Here is a 16,320-nt window from a genome sequence, read left to right as displayed (position 1 = left end):
GGGAGAGCTGAAGAGAAGAATTAGTCAGGAATCTGTTTTAAGAAGTTAGAGCTTCCAGTTCTGACCTCCCTCCTCACACAGGGGCCACTGTCCCTTCTGTCCTCTGGCAGAACTGGAGGCACATTCTCTGGAGGAGGTAAAACAGGGACCCCGGGCACAGTTGAGGTTGAGAGCTAAAATCCTAAAATCAGGAGGCTAAGTAGAAGATTACCAAATGCTGAGACTCTTAGTCCTCTTCCTCTGCTTGACTTTCTTACATCTTTCCTGCAAGAATTAGAAGAGCCTTTTCTATAAAAATCTAAACAGGCCAAGAGAAGAGATTTGAGGGTACTGATAATGGGGAAGGATCCACAATGAAATGACCCAGCAGGGTCCCTGTAGAGAATTGTCAACAAGCCCTCGATGTGCAAAGAGCTTTCAGTCAGTGTTTCCCTCTTGGATGAGTGGGCAGACAAGGTCACTGAATATTTAAGAGAAGATTCTAATATGAATATCAAGTAAAAACAAAGAAAAAAGTATATTCAATGAAAAACGTCATTAAGGGAGAAAAAATTTCCAGGAGAAAAAAATCATTAATGTCTTTAGAAAGCGATGTCACAACCATAAAACAAGACTTTTTGTAATCTAGAGAACGAAGAGATCATAGCAATTAAAACCATGAGAGAAATGAAAAAAAAATTAGAAAAGTTAGAAGAAAAAGTTAAGGAAATTACATGCAAGGTGAAACAAAAAGATAGATGGAGAATTTGAGAGAACAAAAGTGTGAAAATGAGAGGACCAGACCTCAGTATCCAACATCTAAATAACAGACTGCCAGGAAGGGAAGACACGGAAGTCTTATATATATATAATATATATGTTAAAATATATATACTATATAATATATATAATATATATGTATATATATAAGCAGCTCGGTTTTATATATATATTATAATATGTTATAATATATTCCCCATACATTAATATATTTTACTGTGCGATATCTTCCACTTCTCTAGAATGTAAGCTCCACGAAGGCAAGCGTTTTGTGCATTTTGTTCTCTGCTGGATCCCCAGCACCTGGGTCATGAATGGAGACACATAAAGGCAGGGCAGAAACAGGGTTGAGGATGGCTCGATAGGGAAGCAGCAGAGGGGCACGAAGTAGCCAGGAAAGTATCCCCATGCACTTCGCCTTTTGATTTACGTTCTCCACTGGCATCAGAGACCCCTACAGAGTTCTGAGAGCAGCTCAGATGATGACTGGCTTTTGCTTGTCACTCAGGGATGGTGGGACCTCTCTGTAGCTGCTGATCGGGTTCCTTTGCAGTCTCAGGCTGAGGCCCCATCAACCATAGGCTGGTTTGATCAGTTTTTTTTTTTTAAGATTTTATTTTTTTATTTTGAGAGAGAGAGAGAATGAGAGAAAGCACGAGAGGGAAGAGGGTTAGAGGGAGAAGCAGACTCCCCGCTGAGCAGGAAGCCCGATGTGGGACTCGATCCCGGGACTCCAGGATCATGACCTGAGCCGAAGGCAGTCGCTTAACCAACTGAGCCACCCAGGCGCCCTGGTTTGACCAGTTTTATCGACATAGCCTGTGTTGTTTGGTGTACAAGGCTGGTCCTTGCAGATCATCACCAGCTGTGTGCAAAGATGCTTTTAACAAGGATGGTAGTCTTAGTTTATTTTGATTCAAAAACCTGTTTCCCAGCCTGCAGCGTGGTTGGGCTCACAGTCAGATTGGGAAACTGCACGCTGTCCTGGAATGTGGCAGCAAATGCCTGAGTCACCGCTATGCCGCCAGCAGAGTGGCCACAAGCAGGTCCTTCTGCTGTACCTTAGTGTTCTTGTCTATAAAATGGGGATAATATCCTTTCACTTCTTCAGGCTCCTTGTGAGTCTTTTCTGCCCTCCAGCGAGGTGGGGGATGGTAGTGCAAATCCTCCAGCGGAGTGCATGAGAAGGCAGCATTCTTGCCACTTCAGGTGACGTGGGCGTAGCAGTGGCTGAGGAGTCAGAGGCCGACCTCTCCCCTGAGCCAGGGAGGGCCCCGGCTAACTAGGGGAGGGAGTATAGCTGAATCTTGGGGCCCCCTCACCTGCTTTAGGATAGGGAGAGGAGATGCACCTTATCTGTTCTAGCTGTGTGGAGCTCTCACCATCCCTCCCCGCCTGGGGGCCTTGGCACCCTCAGCAGAGAGTCCTGGAGCAGAACGCGGGACAGGCAGCCCCACACTGTACTGACTGGGTTCCAGGGCATTGCTTTGAGAGCATTTCTAGCTTTGGTTGCGAGGTTCTTGCCACACTGACAGAAAGAGAGTGTCCCTGGGACAGCCCAACCCATTCCTAGTTTGGCTACTGTGCTTTTTCCAGTAAGATATGAGGTGTCCCATGATGAGAGTCCACAGGGCAGTGATGAGGATTCCAGTCAGCCCCTCCCTGCTGTTCCGTGGCTCGGAAAACCACATCTGTGTCTCCATGGATAGCATTGTGTGTTTGGGTAGAGATTATGATTTTTACTCCTGAGAGTACCAGACTAGTAGATTTAGAATATTTTCTGGGTTCTATGAAATCCAGAAAGGACCCCTGACTTTTTTTGTATTTACTTTATATATCTATGCACTGTCCAGTATGGCAGCCACTAACCTTTGGTAGCTGTTTAAGTTTAAATTCAAATTAATTAAAACAAAAATTTTAAATCCAGTTCCTCAGTCACACCCGCCAATTTCAAGAGTTCAGTCAGCAGGTGGGGCCAATGGCTCCTGCATTAAAGTGCAGATGATGGAAAGTTCCCATCCAGCAGAGAGTTCTGTTGAATAGCGCTGCAGGCATTCCTACTCAAAGCTTGGTGAGCGTGGGGAGGGAACTTCAGCGCATCCAGGAGAAAGACAAGTGGCAAACAAAAGCTACTCTATTGCACATTTTTTCCCCTTGTGTTCTTCACAGGGTAAAACACTTTTCAAAGGAAATACTTCAGAGGAAGACTTGAGGTTCCCTGCATTGACACATTCCATTAGAAGGTTTCTGCCACGCGGTGCGCCTTGGTGGCTCAGTGGTTAAGCGTCTGCCTTAGGCTCAGGTCATGATCCCGGGATTCCTGGGATCGAGCCCCGCATCGGGCTCCCTGCTCGGCAGGAAGCCTGCTTCTCCCTCTCCCACTGCCCCTGCTTGTGTTCCCTCTCTCGCTGTGTCTCTCTGTGTCAAATAAATAAATAAAATCTTTAAAAAAAAAAAAAAAAAAGGAGGGTTTCCGCCAGAGCGCACTCAGCTGTTCAGCCACTCCTCACTTTTTGGCACGTTATCAGGTACACAGGGTGCCCACTGCTTAGCCAAGGAAGGGCTCCTTCCTGCCTGACTCCATACTCTGCGGGAAGGTGCCTATGGGAAAAGCATGAGCTTAGCAACTTTCACAGCACTTTGTGACTCCTGAGTTGGAAAGAAAATTATCACTCTTGATTTGCCGTTCATGCTGCTTATACTAAAAGAAGAAAAAAGGAAGCCTTGGATGAGACAGATGCTTTCCTAGACTGTGGATTGCATTTTTCTGTCCTACCTAGTGGGGTCTCGGTGGCAGGGCCAGCACCAGGTGGGGCAGGGGAAGCACCCAGGGCACAGATTTAGGGAGATGCTCACGCTCCAGTGCCGACCTTGCACTTACAGGGGCCTGGGAGTGATTGCCTCCTTAAATGTTGTGTCCTGGGCACCTGGCTTGCCTCACCTAGCCCTGCCGAGGTTGGCTCTGTTTGAGCTCATTTACCACTCACCCTGGCAGGCTCACTGTGTGCTTCTAGGGATTCTGGACTTGTGCATAGATGCACCTTTGTGCTATGTCTACACCTCTTCCCTGGCTGGAACCCCTCAGGTAGGGGTGGTATCTCTTTGCTCTTTGGATGCCTGATCCAGAGTGGGGGGACAGATGAGCAGCTAATGGATCAGTGAGCAAATCAGTCCACCAGGGATCATCAACTCGGTGAACCAGGGTCAAGAATTCTCCTGACTTAGACTTTTCCATGAACGGTTCAAGAGAACATCCTGCCTTGTCACCTGCCAAGCCTCGCATTTCAGCACAGCCGAGTCTTCTCATCAGTGTGGCTAAGGATGGGCACTGTTCCCCCTACTTGTCCTTCCCCAGAGCTTCCGTCACCTTCAGTATCAGGCTGAGTTAATGGTGCCACCCCTACTCCACCCCTGCTTCCTCCAGAGTCCATGTCACGTGTCCTGGGAGCAGGTGGTGGCAAGAGGCAACTGCCTGGGGCCAGAAGTCTCCTTTGTGAACTCTGTGTAACGTGCTTCCTCTTTCTCCTCCCGCAGAGCGTACTGAAGAAGAGGGACCAAGTACAAGCAGAGTACGAAGCCAAACTGGAAGCTGTGGCTCTGAGGAAGGAAGACCGCCCCAAGGTCAGGGAGGCCGCCCCGGGAGGGCTGGGCTTCTCAGGGCTGGAGCCACAACTGCCCCGCTGGTGCCAAGTGAAGTCTTGTCCCTAGATCCGTATGACGAGGGTGGTCAGCCCCAGCTGGGCTGTGTTCATGCTGTTACTGTCCTGTGTTTGTTCTCTTTGATGTCTTATTTCTGGAACTTTCTAACGTGTACTTGGGGTTGAGTTTTCTGCCGTTTGCTCAGGGTTTTTTTGTTTTTGTTTTTGTTTTTTGGAGGTTTTTTTGGTTTGTTTTTGTTTTGTTTTGTTTTTTTACTTTCAGCTTGGCCATTCAGGGGCAGTTCCTCTCTCTGTAAAATGGGACTGAGGAGAAAGGGGGTGGTAAGAACAGTCTAAATCAGTGTTCTCAAAAGTGTGGTTTGCTAACTCATCCACTAACTGTTACCGATCCGTGACAAAGAAAGGTGTAGAAGCTGAGAGTCAGCAGCTTCATAGCAATTTGGTATTTGTTGAACCTGTAGCAGGAGTTTTGTCAAACTAGGTCATGGAGAGCAAACTGCATACTTGTTACGCATAGTAGGTGTACAACTTTGTCGTACTTTGGGGGGAGGCCAACCGATAGTGGTCCTCTGCCACAAAGTTTAAGAAGCACTGACTGAGTTATTTAAGGGCTCTGGGTCCAGACAGAGGATCCTAAGGTAAATATGCATCCGTTGTATTGCCCTCTGTCGTTTGTTGCCTCTTTCTCCCCAGGATAAAACAAGATCAAAATAAGATTAATAAAAGCCAGCATGCAAGTGCTTACAAATGTGCTAAGCTCTTTACAGTATCTCACTGATTCCACGCAACAGTCATGTGGTTTGGGTCCCACTGTTACTCCCACTGAGAGCTGAGCAAACCGAGGCCCACGACCTCACAGCTAAGTTACCCCTAAGTGACTGTGCTCCTCTCCTTTTTGTTTGCAAATGGAAGGTGTATTTGTTTTCAGAAAAGGGGTGGGGGCAGGGAACGTTATTAAAAAGATAAATCGCAGGGCCGCTCCGTCCAGGGAAATGGTTGGACATCAGAGTGGTTTGTCTCCCGCTGCCTTGGTTCTAGCTGCCCCTGCAGCCGTGCCAAGACGCACCTGGAAAGGAGCCCACTTTGGAAAATTGAAACCCACGCCTCAGAAACAGCACACCTTGACTCCGTATAGTACTTTATACATACATAAACATATATATACACACATATATGTGTGTGTGTGTGTATATATATATATATATGTATATATACATGAATTGCTTCATGTGGTCACCGCGTCAGTCACCTGGGGCCCAGAGGGAAGGCATTGTTCTTTCCCCATTTCATGGGCGAGGAATGAGCCACGAAGCAGCTCGGTAAATTGCCTGGCTTTGCGGTCACCCGAGGTCTTTACCCAGCGTGCTGCACGGTGTTGCGTTGGTTCAGGTGTCACCCATAGTGACCTACATGAGAGAGGGGAGGCCGCATACAGCTGCTGGAAAGTCAGTCGATAGGGATAGGGATTCCTGTCATTGGCCCGGTGTGTGCCGCTGGGACTTGGCACCTCTCGTGCGTTCCTCTTGCCACAGGCTGTCAGCCTGCTTCTGTCCTGTGTGTCACAAGCGGGACCGTGATGGGGATGCAGCTGTGTGCACAGCCACGCTCTGTCTTCCAGCTGCCTGTTCCCTTGACTAGTTCCGAGCCGTTCCTGTGATATTCTGGAACACGGTGCCATTTAAAGGAATGACATCAAATACTGTGTTTATATATCTCGAAGTTTCTTTCCGTCTTTTTTTTTTTTTTTTAAATAGGCTCCACACTGGGCTTGAACTCACGACCCTGAGATCAAGAGTCGGACGCTTAACCGACTGAGCCACCGAGGCGCCCCTTGAAATTTCATTCTAACAATTTCGCTTTCCAACATAAATATAGAAGCTACTTTTCCTGGCGAGGGAGGGACAGAGGGAGCGAGGGAGGGAGGGACAGCAAGTTCTGCTGCTGGCCTAGTTTGGGAGATGGAGATCCTGTATTTAAAAGATGTTCTGTCAGCATTCATCCCTGCTCAGCACTGAATACAAGCTTGGTCTCAGAGGCTGGTTTGTCATTTAATATATGTTCTGCTCTGTACAGAACAGTTCCTTTGTGAAGACAGGACCTGAAGGTTATGACTAATAGACCAAATGGAAAGCTGACTGTGCCTTGGCTTGCCGGTTGTGCGAAGGTCGCACCGCCTCGGAGCAGATGGGGCTGAGCTCCCACGTTCCACGCCGCCAAGCTGCTGGGGCTCCTGCCTCATGGCTGTACACCTCCTGCAGGCCTGGGTGACGCCTCTTCTCCTCCTAGTGGGTGTGGAAATCTTGCTGCTGCTGTTTTCACCTTCCTGGAGCATCACCCATACGACTCCTTCTCTTGACCTCAGGCGTTCTTAGAAGAGGGGGGAAGGGCTTCTTTCCAGCCAGCGGGACTAACCAGTAGGTCTAACCATGCCTGCATTCTCTTAGCACACGGTGGGTAGGCAGTCTTGGTCTTCCCTCTTTCTTCTTTCTGGTGGGATGCTGAGCCACGCCCATGTTAATGTCCCCTTATTTAGCAATTGTGCTAATTAACAAAACGGGGGCTGTCATGATGGTGGTGCCCCAGTGAGTGTGGTCTCACTGGAGCTACGGGTTTTGAATCTGGGGCAGCGGCTACTTTGGTAGGCAGCGGAGGGCTCCATTGGTGGCCTCCCCAAGTGGGTAAGGGTTTGGTTGAAAGAGCACAGGATTTAGACTCAGACGGCCCTGGGTTCAAATCCCAGCTCTGTCCTCCAGCTTGGATTGGCTTGCACATTAGCCCTTGTGGGTTGCATCCATGGGACTGCTGTGAAGGTCAGCAGTGTCTGATGTCGGGACAGGGGCCCCATGGAGGAGCCTCTGCTTCCCATACTAGCTCCACTTGTCTCTAGAAGGAATGCTGACTGCGAACTTTGTTTTCCTGGCTTGTTGCCCTTGTGGCTTTTTTTTTTTTTTTAATTCTGCTTATTTTATTTATTTATTTATTTTTTTGGCTGCACTGTTTGGGCATGGTTACCTTGTGTCCTAAAGATGCCCCGGCCTTCCCAGCCCTCCCGAACGCCTGTCCTCCCTAACAACCCATGAGCGGGTAGAGAGACGTCTCTCGGACGTCCCGAGTAGCTGAATGTTTTGCTGTGCTTCGTTTTGTGTGATTTGGGGCTCTGCTTCCCAGAGCTGCTGTGGGCGAGAGAAGAGCCAGGTTGTCAGCAAGTGGGTCCAGGCAGATTCTTACCCCGAGGACCCAGTGGGCTCCGCTGTCCGTGAGGAGAGCAGGAGCGGGATTGCTCACAAGTTGGTCACAGGGATCCCGGAAGGAGAGGATTGTTACCCGAAGACGGGAAGTTTTTACAGCGCTCTGGGCACGTTAACAACATCTGAGGGACTTAGCAAGCCTGGGGGCTTACCTTGTTTTGAGACTGAAGTCTTGAAAAGTTGCTCTAAAGAGAGAGGGAAAGTTGATTTCTTTGAAGCCGTGGAGTGGTACCAGAATCTGATCACTTCTCCAAAACCCAGAAGAAAGAAATGGCGTCGTGGGTCTCCACAGCCCTCCCTGCGAATTTCACACCGGAGAGGCTGCGTGAGGAGGAAGGAGAGGTGTCCTGGGGCCCCCGCTGCTGACCGCAGCTTGGCCGTGCACAGGGATGAGGCCTAGAGTATCACAGAATTTAAAGTTTTGCTTTGTTTTGGGGTTGAGAAAAGTCAGCAGAGCCTGAGGTGGTTTCATCTTAGGCGAGTAGACCTTCAGCTTGCGTAGACTTGGCTTGCCTCGTTTGAACTTTGAGGTCAGAGAAATTACAGGCACTTAGTGGGCTGCCTTCTGATGCACTTGTCAGGACCCCAGACTTGTGTAAATCTTCAAACGTGACCCTCCTTAGAAGCCAGCAGGGTATCAGAGCTGTTACTAGACGCAAAGAGGGGCCGAGGAATTGCATTTAAAACTGGACGGGAAGCTCACACTAACAAGAACAATAAAAGTAAACCATGGAGGGAAGTTGCACGTCTTACTCCATTCTGTGATGGACTCTTTTCAATGCTAATCTATTCATGTGATTCCAGAAAGAACAAAGGAGGGATGCCAAGGGAGAATACTTTATAAAGATCTTACAGTTATCTTCAAAAGACTAAGAAAGGGGGGAGAGGGAAGGATGCTATTTTAGGCCCTGACCCACAGGTGGCCTTGTAGTAGGTCCAGCGCTAGGTGAAGAAGCTGCTGGAAACAGGGAATGGAGGTGTGTGGGAGCAGAGAACAGGGTGTGCTGAGCTGTTGCTTCTCGGGGTGAGCAGAAGTAGGGAAGGGAGGTGGGACTTGGGATCACTTGGGCACACCTCTTGAAGACCGTGGACCTTTCAGAGCTCTTAAAACCCCCAGCATGGTGACCATTCTGGGCTAGGGAATCTGGCAGGGAGCAAGAACTCTAGTTCTAAAGCAAGATGGGGGCAAGGGGACTTCTTCATGTGGAGCTTCTACAGACCTGAGCGTTTTGCAAAGTCATCTGTCATTTTCAGACACTTCGGATGAGTGAGGAGAGATGTGCCTGATGTCTCCCTATTCGCTCCACGGTGGCCGGGATCCCAGCCTGGAATAGAAAGCCAGAGGTCACATCAGCCAAGACTCTGTCACCTCCCTTATGCAGCTCCTACAACACCTTCTATAATGTGGTTATTCCCATTGTACAGATGAGGAACCCAGGCTCAGGGGAATTACATAGTATATGTGCCAAAGCTAACAAGTGGTGGAATTGGATTTGGCCCTCGGGTGTGTCTGGCTCCAACGTTAGAACCCTTCATCCCCACTCCGGGGCTCCCAGCGAGCTTTGCTCCATTGAGGTAGAGGTTCTGGCTTTTGTAAGCATGTGTAGATGAACACTAGTAGGGTTGGGGGAGAGAACGTAGACCTTCTCTTGGGTCTTCGTCTCCATGTCTATGAGCTCCTTCCAGTCATCACGCAGGTGAGCTCCTTCCAGTCATCACGCAGGTGCGCTCCTGGCTTCTCTGTTTTCAGTGCGCCTGCTCACTGCCCATCTCATGCACTCACTTCTTCCTCCTTGCCGGCCGTTCTCTGAAGTGTGTGTGTGTGTGTGTGTGTGTGTGTGTGTGTGTGTGTGTGTGTGTAAAAGCATCCTTTCAGGGTACCAGTAACTTCCTGTTTGCCCAGTTCAGTAGCCTCTTACCGATCCTTTCCCTCTCTCAGTGTTTTCTCAACTTTTTTTCATCTCTGACTCATGTAGAAAATGAAAATATTTGTATAGTGCACTGGGATAGCAGGTCAGGTTGCTTGAAACGAGGTGACCAGCCTGGGGGATCGATACTGCTTCATTCACACAGCACCAGTGAGGAAGCTCTACCCCACCTTCCACTCAGCAGCATGTGGCTGAGAAGACTGCCATCTTGAATTGGTTTTGTCATTGGTCCTGGGACCTGTCCTGTAGCAGCCATGAGCCCTCTCTCTCCCCCACGTCTTGGGATCATGTCCTCCTTATATAATCTTTAGGGACTTTTACTAACCTACTGTCCTCAAGGGAGCAGATAATGTGATATCTCTAACCTAACTCCAAGAAGGAAACTTAGGTAGAGATTTATATTGTAAGGCCTAGAAATGCCTGGTACATGGGAGAGCTCATTTTTTTTTTAAAGATTTTATTTATTTATTTGACAGAGAGAGACACAGCGAGAGAGAGAACACAAGCAGGGGAGTGGGAGAGGGAGAAGCAGGCTTCTCGCTGAGCAGGGAGCCCGATGCGGGGCTCGATCCCAGGACCCCGGGATCATGACCTGAGCCTAAGGCAGACGCTTAACGACTGAGCCACCCAGGCTCCCCATGGGAGAGCTCATTTTTTAAATGAGCGTTGAGTGAATTTGCTTCCCACCCTGCTCCTCAACATACAAAAATGCTTAAGCTCATCCCACATTACCCTTCTTCCATTGCTCCAACAACCCATATTCTGGAATGGAAATTCTCATGAGAGAGAAGGGAGCCACTGTGAAAAATATAGCCTTGTCTCTATTTAGAAGTGTTGTCTTTTGAGGGCCCACCTGGTAACTTCTTTCCTTGTTGGTGTCTTGTGATAAGTGATAGCCTATCAGTAGCATTGAATAATTCTATCTCAACATCCTTCAGACACAAGATACCACAACTCTAATGACACCTCAGTCAAAAAATTAAAACATTGAGCTAAGCAATGCTGGATGTTCCTGGTCAATGAACCGATTGTCACAAGAACACCATCCAGAAAGAGACAAGAGGAGAAGAATGCCAGCTGCCTTCCTCTTCATTAAGTTGGGCACCTTCAGCTGGTCTCTTCGGACAGCTCATCCCAATTCCCACCTCCTCTTAGTCTCTTCTTTTTAGCCCTTACCCTTCTCTGCCTCCTAACCCCTCCATCCTTCTGTGTCTGTGGCTCCGCTCACCCTGACTCACTTCCTGCTTCTGTGCTTATCTTTCTGAGTCACCTTTGCTGATCCCTTTACTAACCCTACACATTTAGGCTTCTCCATGAATTCTACCCTTCAACCACCACCCCCAACCATCTCTTTGATTTCCCCATATATTAAAAAAATTTTTGGATCGTGGCAGAACACACATCACCAGAATTACCATCCTCACTGGTTTTGTTTTGTTTTAAGATTTTATTTATTTGACGGAGAGAGACACAGCGAGAGAGGGAACACAAGCAGGGGGATTGGGGGAGGGAGAAGCAGGCTTCCCGCAGAGCGGGGAGCCCGATGCGGGGCTCAAACCCAGGACCCTGGGATCATGACCTGAGCCGAAGGCAGACGCCCAACGACTGAGCCAGCCAGGCGCCCCATCTTCACTGTTTCTAAGTGTCCAGTTCAGGAGTATTAAGTAAATCCACAGTGTTGTGCAGTGGATCTCCAAAACTCTTCTCATCTTGAGGAACTGAAACTCTGTCAGTAAACACGTCCCCATTTCCCCTCCCGCCCCCCTCCCCGGCCCCTGGCAATCACCATTGTGCTTTCTGTCTCTGTGAGTTTGATTACTTTACTACCTCTTGTAAGTAGAATCATATATTTGTCTTTTGGTAAACTGCCTTATTTCACTTAGCATGATGTCCTCAAGGTTCATCCATGTTGTGGCACGTGTCAGAATTTTCTTCCTCTTGGAGGCCGAATAATACTCCACTGTATGTATATACCCCTTTTTGTTTATCCATCCATCTGGACAGACACTTGAGTCGCTTCTACCTTTGTCATTTGTGAATAATGCTGCAGGGAGCATGTGTGCAGATATCTCTGTGAGACCCTGCTTGCAGTCTCTTGGGCATACCCCCAGAGTGGAATTGCTGGGTCGTATTCTATTTTTAATTTTGGGGGGAAGTGCCCTACTGTTTTACACATGTGCAGGGGGTTCCAGTTTTCTACATCCTGGGCAACACTTGTTACTTTGTTGTTGTTGTTGTTAGTAGCCGTCTTAATGGCTGTGAGGTGGTTCTCACTGTGGTTTTGAGTTGCATTTCCCTAATGATTGGTGACGTGCAGCACCTTTTCCTGTGCCTACTGGCCATTGGTAGATCTTCTCTGCATAAATGTCTATTCAGATCCTTTGCTTATATTTAAAATCAGGTGGTTGTTGTTGTTGAGTTGTTTCAGCCCCTCCTGTCGGGGGGGGGGTCTCCCCCTTCCTGTGGCCGTAGCTGCCTCCTTTCTCTGGCTTGTGCACCTGCCCTTTATCCCGAGCCCTGCGATGCGCTACTGCTGCCCTCGCCAGCCAGACTGCAGACTTCGGGCTCCTCTCGGACTTCCTGTGTCTTACTTCTCACGTGCAGTCGGTTGTCACTTCTGTCTCCACCAGCCTGGCCTGATCTGTCCTCTCCCTTGCGCTGTCAGAACCACCGCCTCAGTTCCAGGGTGCCCCGGGTAATCTCGTGCCAATGCATTTGGGTGTTGACTCATCTCTGATCTCTGGTGAAATCTCAGGGTGAGGTAGCGTGGGTGAAGGGTGGTGTAGAGCTTGAAAGAACATATTTAATAATATTTTATATTTGGAAAACAAAAAAGAAACCTTTTTATATGACACGGAATCTAGTTTATAACATTCATTCTTGACTGTGGTGGGGGGGGGCTGTGCACACGGCAGATTATCTTTTAGGAACAGCAGTTTATTGATACTGATCAGAATGATGAAATATTTGTGGAGCATTTAAACTATGCCAGGCACCAAGGATCTTATGCAGAGTATCTTGTTTAACCTCATGACAACCTTATGAGGTGGTTGGTGTTATCCAGAAACAGAAGCTGAGGCCTGGAGAGGCCCCAGGTCACCCATCTAGGAAGTGGTAGATGTGGTATTTCAACTCTGGAAATCTGGCTCTAGAACTTTCTGTATAGTTAGAGGAAGCACAAGGCTTTTCTATTTTACAAAAAAGGGGGCACGTGTTAAGTGCAACTGAGAAAATCTGGACTCAGGGACCCAGGCTTCTCATCTCCTCCTCGCTGCCACCCCCCGCCCCGACCATCTTGCCAGCCTTTTTGGGCACTGTGGCCTGTGAGCGATTCCTAAGGTGGGTCCAGACACAGTGTCCCGTCTCTCACTTGCATGTGCTGTCACTCTGGAGCACCCTCCTTCTACTGTTGCCTCATTTTTTTTTTTTTTTTAAGATTTATTTATTTATTTTAGAGAGAGAGCACGACTCTGTGCTAAGCACGGAGCCCGACGTGGGGCTCGATCTCACGATCCTGAGATCACAACCTGAGCTGAAACCAAGAGTCGGACACCCAACCGACCGAGCCACTCAGGCGCCCCCGCCTCAGTAGTATTTCTCCAAGGAGGCCTGATCCCTCATCCAGGCTGGACTCGCTCTCCAGCTCCCCCTCCTTGTGCTTACCACGGGGCTCAGAGTGAAGGGAAAGCACCGCCCCCCCCCCCCCCCAGAGTGTGCAGGCGTCTTCATGGCCTTCCCAGCTAGACTGTAGGCAACCTGAGGTAAGACCTGCGTAATGACACCGAAGCCCTTTGGTCTCCGTCTGTGCCAAGCACAGAGTGCGGTGGGAAAATGGTGAGTTACTGATATTTCCCAAATGGAAGCTCAGGTCATCATAAAATCCAGAGCCGTGGTTTTGGCTCTTAATTTTCATGGCTCCACCAGAGTTCCCACCTTCAGAACAGACCTGGGCATTGATCCTTTGGATCAGAGGCCCTGGCCCCTCTCTTCTCACTGAGCCTCAACGCGGTTCTCTTTTCAGGGCTTTGCTTTTCCTGCTGCCCACAGCAGTTTTGTTAAGAAAACAGGAAGCTGCTCCAGGGAACTTTCAGCCCATGCTAAAATGAGCAGTGGCCGGGAGAGGAATAAGGGAGCTGGACTGTGTCTGCAGGGGAGTGAGGCCCAGAGACCCTGGCTCACTGGGCCTCCACGGAGGCTGGTTCCCTGTGTGTTTGTGGGGAAGGCTCTGGAGGGGCAAAGGCAGGGGCGGGTGGGGGTGCATCTGTTCCTCAGTTGCCCCCGAGTTGGACAACAGCGATGGGAGAGGCAGCAGGAAAAGGCAAGAGTGACTTCGGTCATGGCATCAGAAGGAAACGTCAGGTCCTCTTTCTTTCCTCTTCCAGAGGCTAAGTGCTTTGGAAGAGGCTTTCCTCCCTCTTTGAAGGAGAGTTCCTTTTCTTTTAAATTGCCCAGGATGCCTCCCTCTGGCTTTCTGTCGAGCTCCTCCTGCCTCACCCAACTTCGGATCCCATGACAGGCCTGTGTGACGCCCCAGCCCCAGGCTGCTCACTTCCCTTGCTCCCACGTCCTGCAGCCGTCTGCACAGGGTCTGGGGGGCCCTCGGCACTTCAGGAAGCCCTGAACGTGTCCAGCTCCCTCAGCCTTGGCCTTCCCTTTATTGATTTTTCTGGGTCCTCTCCTTGCCCATAAGGCCCGGGGAGAAAACTTCCCTGGTGGGTAGAGATTGACGCCTGATGGCGACCCACAGCTTGGAGCCATTTGGGACCATAGACCCCGGTACTCAGAATGCACAAGGCCTCACTTGTTGTTAGGAAGCATCTGGCAGGTGAGCATGTGACCCAGTTTTAGGCATGTTTGCCCCCTGGCCAGCCTTAGGGCCCCATGGAGCTCTTGAGTGAGGAGAGGAGCCAGCTTTGTGCTTCGAGGACCCGGGTAGCCACAAGGCCCTCCGGCTATGACAGAGTTCCATTTTGAGAAAGCCTTCTAAACTTCTTTAAGAAAAACTTGAGGGGCACCTGGGTGGCTCAGTCTGTTAAGCATCTGCCTTTGGCTCAGGTCATGATCCCAGGGTCCTGGGATCGATCCCCATGTCAGGCTCTTTGCTCAGCGGGGAGTCTGCTTCCCCCTCTGCCTACCACTCCCCCTGCTTCTGTTCTCTGTGTCAAATAAATAAATAAAATCTTAAAAAAAAAAAAGAAAAACTTGAAGTAGTCTGCTATATTTTTCTTCTTCATATTTCAGATTCTTTTGACACACATAAATGATTTTCCTCCCATTGCCTCAGAGTTCCCTAACCTAAACTCATCATTTTTGATTATCTGCTATCTGGGGGAGCATAGACAGGTCTCTAGTTGATGTGTAATGTAGGGTTCAGAGGGAGAGGTGGGCTGATAGTCTTATTATTGCAGTTAATTGTGTGGTTAACGAGGGTAGGCGTTATCAAATGCCACAGGTAATGGAATAGTTCCTCTGACGTGGGAAAACTTTTCTGGTTTCACATATAGGACCGAGGAGACTAGCAGGGACAATGCCAAATGCTGCTGTATGTTTGCAAAATCTACACACGTTTTTACATACAGATGGATAAAAAGGAGAGACCACAGATCTCTGACTCTGAATTGCAGTGTTTCTTCTTCCTGTTTGTAAACAGGGGGGTGTTTCCCCTGTGAGTCTCTGTGTGCTTGGATGGGTTTGAAGATTTGGGTAGGGAGAGCACTTTTCAGAATTCCTTCTTAGACCTGAAAACCCAAGGCCCTGCCTTCACGTAAATGCCCCCAGAGGAGGGGCTGTGTTCAGGGCCTTTCATGTAGGGCTTTGGCCTTTCGCAAGGGAACTCGAGGCATGGGGTCACCAGTTCTGCATCCAGAGTCCCCGCTTCTGCACCCCCCGTTCCAGGTGCCTGCAGACGTTGAGAGGTGTCAGGATCGGATGGAGTGTTTCAACGCCGATCTGAAAGCCGACATGGAGCGATGGCAGAACAACAAGAGGCAGGACTTCCGGCAGCTGCTCATGGGAATGGCCGACAAGAACATCCAGTATTATGAGAAGGTAAGGGGCGCGCCGGCAAGACCCCGGCCCTCTCGCGGAGGAAGCACGAGAATGGCCAGAGCCTTTTGCGAGGGCCAGCCAGAAACGCAGAAGCAGATGGCCCGCCAGCCCCACCTGCTTCCCTTATTTTGTGTGTCTGGTCTGGCGGCCCCCGCGTGGTCCTCGCCCCGCTGTGCGAGGTGGGGGTGCAGACTTTGGAAGCAGAGCCCCTCCCACTCCCGGTGCCCACGGGGCTCTCCCCGGTACACGCGCTCGTGGAAGTGGCGCTTTTCTCGCCCGTGCCCTTTGGGCCTGGCAGACAGCTGCTTCCCAGAGTCCAAGGGCCTGCCGTGTGGGCGTGTTCCAGTTAAAGGAGGCTTTGAGGTTACCCCAGGCTGCTGTGTGGTTCTATCTATGGGGGTTCCTCACTCTCATAGTGCCGTAGATCCCACCAAATCCTTATCAAAATACTGTTCGGTTGTTTTTAAGACTTCAAAACACTGTTTGTAAGTAGCCTCCCAAAAGGTATGTAGGATTACAGAGGAAAACTATTAAAAACAGGTGTTTTCCCCCCATGAATCCCCTTGATCTGTGGGGTTTGCACCCTTCTCTTTCTCTCTCTGTCTCTCTGTCTCTCTGTCTCTCACACACACACACACACACACACACACACACACACACACACACACACACACACAC

At 49.5% G+C, this 16,320-nt stretch overlaps 1 protein-coding gene across 2 annotated transcripts in view; it reads left to right on the top strand.

Annotated features, from left to right (window-relative positions):
* The window catches only part of SNX30 (sorting nexin family member 30), a 107,391-nt gene that overhangs the window by 82,413 nt on the left and 8,658 nt on the right, over positions 1 to 16,320 (top strand). For both annotated transcript variants that reach the window (XR_003211505.2, XM_025888314.2), the window contains exons 7-8: positions 4,294 to 4,380; positions 15,490 to 15,642. Coding sequence is in view for 1 of the 2 variants with exons in the window: in XM_025888314.2 (XP_025744099.1) it covers positions 4,294 to 4,380; positions 15,490 to 15,642 (240 nt within the window). In the remaining variant the exon portion in view is untranslated. The remainder of the gene's footprint in view (positions 1 to 4,293; positions 4,381 to 15,489; positions 15,643 to 16,320) is intronic.

Source organism: Callorhinus ursinus, unplaced genomic scaffold (genome assembly GCF_003265705.2).
Source record: "Callorhinus ursinus isolate GAN/ISIS: 27379988/994484 unplaced genomic scaffold, GSC_fseal_2.0 scaffold24, whole genome shotgun sequence".
In the NCBI taxonomy this organism is placed as follows: Eukaryota; Metazoa; Chordata; class Mammalia; order Carnivora; family Otariidae; genus Callorhinus; species Callorhinus ursinus.
Note: the sequence above shows the minus strand (reverse complement) of the source record. Positions and strands in the feature narration are given on the sequence as shown.